The 9330-nt window shown below is 48.1% G+C and overlaps 2 protein-coding genes and 3 non-coding genes across 5 annotated transcripts in view; 1 reads left to right on the forward strand and 4 right to left on the reverse strand.

Moving 5' to 3' along the window:
* Positions 1–1141, forward strand: part of Best4 (bestrophin 4) — a 4920-nt gene extending 3779 nt beyond the window's left edge. The window contains exon 10 of the mRNA XM_031376858.1: positions 881–1141. Coding sequence (XP_031232718.1) covers positions 881–1055 — 175 coding nt within the window. The 3' untranslated portion in view covers positions 1056–1141. The remainder of the gene's footprint in view (positions 1–880) is intronic.
* A 4534-nt stretch (positions 1142–5675) lies between these two features.
* Positions 5676–7944, reverse strand: Rps8 (ribosomal protein S8). The gene is made up of 6 exons (XM_031378337.1): positions 7823–7944; positions 7332–7438; positions 6775–6874; positions 6509–6684; positions 6193–6322; positions 5676–5826 (listed from the first exon to the last, which is right to left on the reverse strand). Exons 1-6 carry the CDS (start codon positions 7824–7826, stop codon positions 5717–5719), a joined length of 627 nt encoding a protein of 208 aa, XP_031234197.1. The 5' UTR covers positions 7827–7944; the 3' UTR covers positions 5676–5716.
* Positions 6399–6466, reverse strand: LOC116097274. The gene has a single exon (XR_004121319.1). It is a non-coding gene; the product is annotated as a small nucleolar RNA SNORD38 (small nucleolar RNA).
* Positions 6955–7058, reverse strand: LOC116097275. The gene has a single exon (XR_004121320.1). It is a non-coding gene; the product is annotated as a small nucleolar RNA SNORD46 (small nucleolar RNA).
* LOC116097269 lies at positions 7527–7605 on the reverse strand. Its single transcript, XR_004121314.1, has one exon. It is a non-coding gene; the product is annotated as a small nucleolar RNA SNORD55/SNORD39 (small nucleolar RNA).
* Positions 7945–9330: the final 1386 nt, after the last annotated feature.

A 9330-nucleotide genomic window follows, 5' to 3' on the forward strand; every position in this document is an offset into this window, starting at 1 on the left:
ACCAAAAAAAAAAAGAAAAGAAAAGAGAAAAAAAGAAAAGAATCCTCTCTGCGGGTGGCCACCACCCCGCTTCACTGGGCTTTATCATACACAACTTAGAACAACTTTTCTGGACAGCGGGATTGGCTGTTGGGAAAAGCATTTGGGGACAACCCTTGAAAGCAAAGATGGCAGAGTCAGAGCTAGAGGTAGATGGTGTGTCTCAGTTTAGCATGAATGGCTAGATATTTGTTACCTTCCCTGTTACCAGGCATTGGAGAGCTAGGTCAGTAGTCTAAAGAACTGAGGGACAGGAGCTGGAGAGATGGCTCAGAGGTTAAGAACACTGTCTGCTCTTCCAGAGGTCCAAGGTTCAATTCCCAGCAACCACATGGTGGCTCACAACTATCTGTAATGGGGATAGGATAGGTCTGCCTAAAGATAGCTACCATGTACTCACATACATAAAATAAATAATAAATCATAAGGGAAAAAAAACCTGAGTGCTCTCCCAGAGGTCCTGAGTTCAATTCCCAGCAACCACAATGGAATCTGATGCCTCCTTCTGATGTATCTGAAGACAACCAGTGTATTCAGTGTACTTGCTTCCCTAAAAAGTCATGTGTAGCTCCACTCCCAGCCTTTGTGCTTCATTTGATTTAGTAGTAGGGAATTCAGGAAGTGGCATTCCCACCTCCAGAATGTACTACTGGTCTGAGATAGCTATTTCAGAATCAAGCTTAAAAAAAAAAAAAAAAGAGGACCAGTAACCTCTGAAGGCAGGTCACTTGAGTGTGCTGACTATTTACCCGTAATGCTGGTTTTTTGTTACAATGAGAATTAATGAGAATATACCCATTTCTTTGTTGTGGGATTATGATTAATTTGGTATTTGCCTAAGATATAGGTGGAGTATCTATATTCCCAGTAATGGTGGCCTGTTGGGAACTATGAGAACCCTGAGATTAACATCCTGCCTGACAATCACAAGGATCTGGCTTTGCCCTGAGAAAAGAACGGAAATCCACCCCCTCCCCACCTGCTACCCCGGAGGAGCTCAACCCCAGATTTTGTAACCTACCATTTCCCTCCTTCCTCTTCCCCTCCCCTCCAAGATTTTTGCTTTAAATATGCTCTGCTCCACCAAGTAAACGGCTCTTGACAAGCAATGCTTCCTTGAGTCCTGCCGTCTCTCTCTCGCCCGTTCTTTATTCACAGGTTGTGACCCTCCTCGCTCCCCCGAATAACTTGACCTGCAGGCCAGGTCAGTGGCCCACCACTAAGAGCATTTGGTTCATGGAGACCAGAGTTGTAAAAAAGGTTCTTTTGGCTCTTGCTTTTATGAAAGGATGGCTAATGCCAGAACAAAGAAAGCTATAGAACACTGGACAGGATCTCAACTGCCCAAGCTTACCTTCCCCTGCCTCAGCCTTCCAAGTAGGTAGGATTACAAGCTGTGTCCCACCTTTTCAAAAGTATTCTTGTACATGAATGTTAAGATCCCCTGGGTCAGCTGGGCAGTTGTGGTGCACGCCTTTAATCCCAGCACTTGGGAGGCAGAGGCAGGCGGATTTCTGAGTTCTAGTCCAGCCTGGTCTACAGAGTGAGTTCCAGGACAGCCAGAAAAACAAAAGATCCCCTGGGTCATTGTGTCTTAACTCCTGGAACTTCAAAAGTGAGTTGTGAGCTGCCATGTGGGAACCAACTGAGTCCTCACTAGAAGCTGACCTCTCTTGGCTGCTCCAGTTTTGTTTTGCTTTTTTTGTTTGTTTTTTAATCGAGACAGGGTTTCTCTGTGTAGCCCTGGCTGTCCTGGAACTCACTCTGTGGACCAGGCTGGCCTCGAACTCAGAAATCCGCCTGCCTCTGCCTCCCAAGTGCTGGGATTAAAGGTGTGCGCCACCACTGCCTGGCTGGTCCCTCCAGTTTTTAAAATGAAAGTTGGACTTTATTATCAGTGTGTACACACATGGTTAGAGATCTTTTATAATTCTTTGACCCCATGGGTTCCAGGAACTTCATAAACTCAGGACATCAAGCTTGGCACCAACTGCCTTTACCTGCTGGGTCAGCTCAATGGCATTTAAAACACATTACTTGAAGTGTACACACTAGGAAGGCTGAGGCAGGGAGATCTCTATACTTATGCTTCTGGACATCAAATTTAGGTCACCTGACTTGTATGACAAGTGTTTTCACAGGCTGAGCCATTTATCCAAACCTTAAGTATACAGACAATAGCACATCACAGTGACAATGTATTTCTATATAAAATCCCAAGATTAGGAATAATATATAGAAAGCATGAATGCATCTAGGCAGTGGTAGTGCATGCCTTTAATCCTAGCACTTAGGAGGCAGAGGCAGGTGGATTTCTGAGTTTGACGCCAGCCTGGTCTAGAGTGAGTTCCAGGACAGCCAGGGCTACGCAGAGAAACCCTGTCTCGAAAAACAAAAAGAAAAAAAGAGGAATGCTTTTGCAGATACTAATGAGGGCAGACAGTGAAGGAGAGATGGTACATTTAAGACCAAGAAAAGCTGGGATGACATCCCTCTGAAAAGTCAGTCTCACACCCATGACTTTGTATGTATACTGGTGTTCTGCCTGCCATGCTGTTATGTCTGTGCAAAGGTGTCAGATCTCCCGGAACCAAAAGTACAGTGAATTGCTGTGTTGGGTGCTTGGAGTTGAACCTGGGCCCGCTTAAAAAGGTGAGCTGCTGAGCCATTTCTCCAGCCCCTACACACGTAGATGGCTCAGCAGGTACAGGATCCCAGCAACCACATGGTGGCTCACAACCACCGTAATGAGATCTGACGCCCTCTTCTGGTACGTCTGAAGACAGCTACAGTGAATTACGCTGGAGCGAGCAGGGCCCTGGTGGGGCCAGCAGAGGTCCTGAGTTCAATTCCCAGCAGCCACACACGATAGCTCACGGCCATCTGTACAGCTACAGTGTACTCATACACATAAAATAAATAAAATTTAAAAAAAGAATATTCATTAAATCCCAAATTCGCCTTGAAGTGGAGGACAGCTAGAGATACAGCTCATGAAAGAATGCTTGATTGATATCAAGTTCAAATAGGCAAGGCTTGGTAGCACACACCTACCAAGGTTGGGAGGATCAGGAGTTACACGGCTACAGCCTAGACCACAAGAGAACTTACTTCAGTACAACTAAACCATAAGACAAATGTCACAGAAACAAGCTGACGTGACAGAATGGCATATGCCTGCTCTCCTACCAGTCTGAAGGCTAAGGCAAGATTACCACAAAAACTGAAGCCAACCTTGGGATGCAGAGAGAGCACTCAACATTGGAAAGTGCTTGCTGGCTGGTGCTCTCCCAGGACTTGCTTAGTTCCCAGCACCCAGTCAGGTGGCTCCTAACCATCTGTACTCCACTCGTAGGGATTCAACATCCTTTTCTCATGTCTGGAGGGAGGACAGTGGCTCACCAGGTTAAAGATATTTACTGCCAAGTCTGGCCACCTAGATTTGATAGTTGGGACTCACTGAAATTTATCCCAATGTCTCAATGTCTGTCTGTCTCTCACACACACCTGGACTGGAGAAGAGTCCTCAGCAGTTAAGAGCACTTGCTGAAGACCTCGGAGCCCTTCCTAACACCCACAACAGCTCACCACCAAGTTATTTCAGGTTCTAACTTCTAAGGGCAGTGCCATGCACACTTTGCCTGGCACCCCAAACTCAGAGGTAGCCCAGATATGTCCTCGTACTTGTGTGCTAGGGGCCCAAGATATCATTTCTTAACAGCTAGAAAAAGAAAATTCGGACATTGCTCCCTGATCCTCACCAATGTTCCAAAGTCCTAGTTAACCCCTGGCTTGGAATGTTAAGCCATCCAAACTAATTGTCTCCAGCATTTGGGTAGGGCATTAAACCCTGGCTTGGAATGTTAAGCCATTCTAACTAATTGCCTCTAGCATTTTGGGTAGGGCATTAAAGCTTACAGAAAGAACATTCAGCAGTCAGCAATCAGACTCGCTCCCACTCGGACTAGAACCAGAATTTAGGTGGACTAGGGCTTAGATTCATGCAGTCTGTAGCCCATCCCCCGGCCTGGAGCGCTTAGCACCAGATTCGAGAGTGAGCATTCGAGATTCGAGCATCAGCATTGAGGATTCAAGATTTGAACCTCTACCCTCCTGGCTGGCGCACCTGCAGCCCCCCAGGACTCTGGCCAGGACCATGTACCCCGAACTACTCAGAGCCCGGGGGTGCTGCACCAGTCCAGAGGAGATGGCTGCTGTTTTAGACCTAGTGTGTTTTAGGTGGCCTCAGATGTACCTCGACTACTGAGCTGCCAGATTTTTCATTTCCCTTTTGCAATGACTGTAAAAGCCTCATTTCAATTTTTAAAGAAATACACTCAGACCTTACACCACTCATGTTTGTCAAAGCACACCTGTGCACACCTGGCCAGAATCCACACCTGGCCGGAATCCATCGTCCCGCGGAACAAGGGACCCTGTAAGAAACCCCAGTCCGTGGCAGGGCAGAGCACACATGTGATGTACATTCCAGTTAGCATAACCAAACACATGCAATATAGAACAAAAAACACTGAAAATCCCATGCTAATAATTGTGAGACCAAGGGGAAAGGATCAACTGAGATCAAGAGCTGAAGGCTACATCATACACCCACACCTGTGAACAGTTTACAAATGCATACTTCCCTAGACATAACTGGAGGCCTGCTCAATGCCTGCCTCTGAATATAAAGCTGGTCAGTTGTAACTCACATATTTTATCCCAGCACTCAGGAAACAGAAGCAGGCGGGTGGGTCTACCAGAGTGAGCAACAGGACAGTCAGGGCTACACAGAGAAACCCTATCTCAAAAACAAACAAAAATCCCATGGTCAGGCATGATGACACATACCTTTAATCTCAGCACTGGAGAGGGAAAAGAAAACTCTTGAGTTCAAGGCTAACCTGGTCTGCAGAGGGAGTTTCTGACCAGCCAGTTGAAATATAGTGACATCACATCTCAAACCCATCAAGCCTTTTTTTTTCCCCAGAGACAGGGTTTCTGTGTAGCCCTGGCTGTCCCGGAACTCACTCTGTAGACCAGGCTGGCCTTGAACTCTGTCTTCACCACTGGGAAGATTCTTAATGCCAGTCCCCTGACTTTCCTGGAACCTGGCTGGAGGTATAGCCAGTTATATGCTTAAAGACTCAAGATTAGGGGCTAGAGAGATGGCTCAGCAGTTAAGAGCACTGACTGCTCTTCCAGAGTCTGAGTTTAATTCCTAGCAACCACATGGTGGCTCACAACCATCTATAATGGAATCAATGGGTGCCCTCTTTTGGTGTGTCTGAAGAGGGCAATAGTGTACTCATATACATAAAATATAAAAAAAAAAAAAAAAAAAAAAAAAAAAAAAAAAAAAAAAAAGGACTCAGGATTAGTGCCTAAGACATATACCAATTAAAGAACCCTTAAACCTCAAGTCTACAAAGGGACACCCTTTCTAGCCCAATAATGCAATCATGATTTACACAGCAACTCAGGATGGAAGAACCTCTGCCTCTCTGCCACACCAATCCACACTAGGATTCTGGCTTCCAAGGACTGGGCCGTTCAGTACAGCTACACAGTAGAGATGAGTCTCCTCAGGTTTGCTCAGAGAGCAGAAAAAACAGTCTCCAAACACCTAGACAATATATATATAGAACAAACACCTTTATTACACTATGAGTGAGGCTTATTTGCCTTTCCGGGCTTTGATCTTCCTCAGATAGAACTCCAGCTCCTTGCCTTCGAGTACATAGCCGTCTGCTCTGCCGCACTGGCCTGGTCTTGAGGCAATACAGGCTGAAATAGAACAGGTGGTCTTCAGTAAAAGGACAAGAGACTCCCACCACCTACCTGCCTCCTTAAAAGCCCACACTGTTCTGATACCCAGAGGGCAGGCATGGAGGTCAACTGTCTCCTGGTGTACACTTTATCCCCACTTAGAATTCAGCAGCTGGACAACTCAACATGGAGAGAGCACCACCACCTAGGGCATCAACTCCCACCCCAAACCCCCACCTACGACCTGCTTTCCTTGTGGTTGCTCCCTAGCCTCACAGCCATTAACCACCTGCAGTCTCTGTGTACTCCACTGAAGGGTGTGTGTGTGTGTGTGTGTGAAGCATACCACCAACCCCCAGCTCTCCAACACAACAGCCATCTCACCGAGGAGCTTGCCCTGCTGGAACTGCTCCTCCAGGAGACTGCTGATTTTGGCATTCTTTTTCCTTTCGTCATACTTCTTTTGAATTTTCTTTGATCGTTTTTTGTTTAAAATCTCTTCCTCCTCAGGAGTCTGAATAAAAATATGAATGGATTTGTCACCAGAGAGGTCACAAGCTTCCTTGAACCCCCAAGTTGCCACGCTTGCCTTCTTCAGCACTTAAGTATTCATCTCATTCCTTCAGTAGCAGAACTGGACAGTACTTTCATCACAAGAAGGCAGCCCTCCCCCTCAACCCCTCACAGAAGAACAACGCACCAGCTTGGCCCCCTTTTTGCGGCCCAGGGGCAGTGCATAGTGGGACTCGTACCACTGCCGGTACGGTGTGCTGTCAATGAGCACAATACAGTTCTTCACCAGGGTCTTGGTGCGGACAAGCTCATTATTGGATGCATTGTAGACAACATCAATGATCCTCGTTTTTCGAGTACAACCTGCACATAAAGAGAAATTCACAATCAAGGGGCTGGGCCACTTAATGTGCTCTGCAAGGAACAAACTGAAATAGATCCACATCCACTTACACTCAGAGCCCCAGGAAAAGTTCCCCACATCCAACCTCAGGGCACGGTACTTCTTATTGCCTCCTCGAACTCGGACTGTGTGTATGCGGCGAGGGCCAATCTGGAAAAACACAAGAAGACCAGTACATGGTCATCAAGAAAAGAGGGGACTGGGAGAGGAACCTGAACTGGATAGAGGTAACATAGTCAGTGTAACTATGACAAGTCCTCGCATTGGCAAGTGGCATACAGGTGACCAAGACGGCCATAACCACGCCTAAGGATACTTTTTCATCACCCTAGTTACCTCCAAAAAGAAAAGCCAGACCTTTCAAACACAGTTAGGATTCCAGTAAGAAATACACCAAGCTTGCGGTACTTATGTGAAAGGATTCCATTCCTAGGCTCCGTGATCGGGGTGCACAGAGCCTACTCTTCACTCAGCACGTGGACACGTACAAGCCCAGTACCCAGAAACCAGTCTTAAAAAGGTGACTACTGCCACTCGAGTGCCCAACCCCGCTCTAACGCAGGGGGATCGATCTCTCCCAGGTCTGCCCGCGACACCCCGCACGCACCTTAGTGTTGGCAGCAGGCCGTCCCAGTTCATACTTCCGCTTCTTGTGGTAGGGCTTTCTCTTACCCCCGGTCTTGCGGCGCTTGTGCCAGTTGTCCCGAGAGATGCCTGTGTGTGGGAGCGAGGACGCAAGCCTGAGCAACCGGGCCTCGGTGCCGGCCACTTAGCCCGCTGCCGAGACCCGCGCTGCGCGGGCCGCACGCTCAGCTCTCCAAGGTTGGCTTCCCCACGCCGCAGTCGGGAATGTGCAGCATACCCAGGTGTCATCATCCGCGTGCGGCCCGCGGCAGCCATGTTGGACCGACCGCTCGCAGTCCCGAGCCCCGGAGCCGGGCGCAGCGATCTCGGCCGCCCAAGCCCACGGCGGTCCCTTGCCGCGGCTGCTCGTGGCCCACGGTCGGGCCGAGCATGCGCCTGGCCGGGCTGTGAGGCAGGATGGAGACGGATGGAACTCGCTCCCCGCCGCCCGACCTGGCCCACAGCAACACTCACCCATCGCTCGGCGCTGGCTGGAAAGAGGAAGCGCAAAGCTTCACGGTCCGGTTTCTAAAACGCAGCCCCGCCTTCTTTACGTCTCTTCCGGTTGCCGGAAAGGATTTGAGGCCTCCGCGAGCCTGGGACGCTTTCCCAGGGAGGGTCCCGCGGCGAGCGAACTCACACGGACCCCGCCTCAAATTCCTTGACCTTGGGCGTCTGGAGGGCGGGCCCGCTGCTCTTTATAAGCTGTGGTGATGGGGCACGCTTACCAGCTGTGCTTACATTTTTTTTTAAAGGTTTATTTATTTCTTTCGTGTATGTAGGTATACTGTCGCTATCTTCAGACGCACCACAAGACAGCACCAGATGCCTATTAGAGATGGTTGTGAGCCACCATGTGGTTGCTGGGGATTGAACTCAGGACCTCTGGAAGAGTAGACAGTGCTCGAAACCGCTGAGCCATCTCTCCAGCCCCTGTGCTTATATTTTGTCCTTTAAAAAAAAAATTTTTTTTTTTTTGAGACTGGGTGTTAGATTAGCCTCCTATAGCGGGGATTAAAGGCCTACTTCACCGCTCAGTATGTGGATGTGGTTTTTTTTTGTTTTTGTTTTTTCCAGTTTGTTAGTTCCAGGACAGCCTGGAGCTAGTCACACATTGAAACCCTGTCTTTTAAAAAAAAAAAAAAAAAGAACAAAGCCGGGCTGTGGTGGCCCATGCCTTTAATCCCAGCACTTGGGAGGCAGAGGCAGGCAGATTTCTGAGTTCGAGGCCAGCCTGGTCTACAGAGTGAGTGCCAGGACAGCCAGGGCTATACAGAGAAACCCTGTCTGGAAAAAACAAACAAACAAAAAAGAATCACATTGTGTCTGTGTGTGTGTGTGTCTGGAGCAGAAGACAAACTTGGAGGAGTCAGGGTTAGGGTGAGGGGCCCAGGGTCCTTTGGTTTTGGTTCGTTTTGGGGTTTTTGTTTGTTTTTGTTTTTTTGCGTGCTGCTGCTAGGAACAGGCTGTTGGATACCAGGCAACCCACTCTACCAACTCAGCTAACCCAAGCTCTGGAATACATTTTTAAAAACTGATTTATCTTCATTTTATGTACATTGCTGTTTTGTCAGCATTCCTGTCTTTATTACAGACGGTTGTGAGCTACCATGTGGGTGCTAAGAATTGGATCGTGTCTTCCGAAAGAACAGCCAGTACTCTTAACTGCTGAGCCCTGGAATACATGTATGAGGAGAAAGGAATACTTTAGGTACAACTACTGTCAGTCCTGTCCAGTCAAAGCAGGAATAGAAAACAGTAAATATGGGGCCAGCCAGAGGAGTTCAGCAGTGAAGGATCCTGGGGCCAAACCTGAAGTTTGATCCTCTGCGAGTACACAGTGGAAGGAGAGAACAGACAAGGTGCCCAACAACAAAATAGCAAATTAGTGGTTGTGTCCTGTACTTGCATTTGAGTTTCATGTAATTTTCAAGTTTATGTCTTAAAAATACGTTCCTGGGCTAAGGGGCGCACAGACCTGA

The sequence above is a fragment of the Mastomys coucha genome, unplaced genomic scaffold, assembly GCF_008632895.1.
Source record: "Mastomys coucha isolate ucsf_1 unplaced genomic scaffold, UCSF_Mcou_1 pScaffold18, whole genome shotgun sequence".
Classification (NCBI taxonomy): domain Eukaryota; kingdom Metazoa; phylum Chordata; class Mammalia; order Rodentia; family Muridae; genus Mastomys; species Mastomys coucha.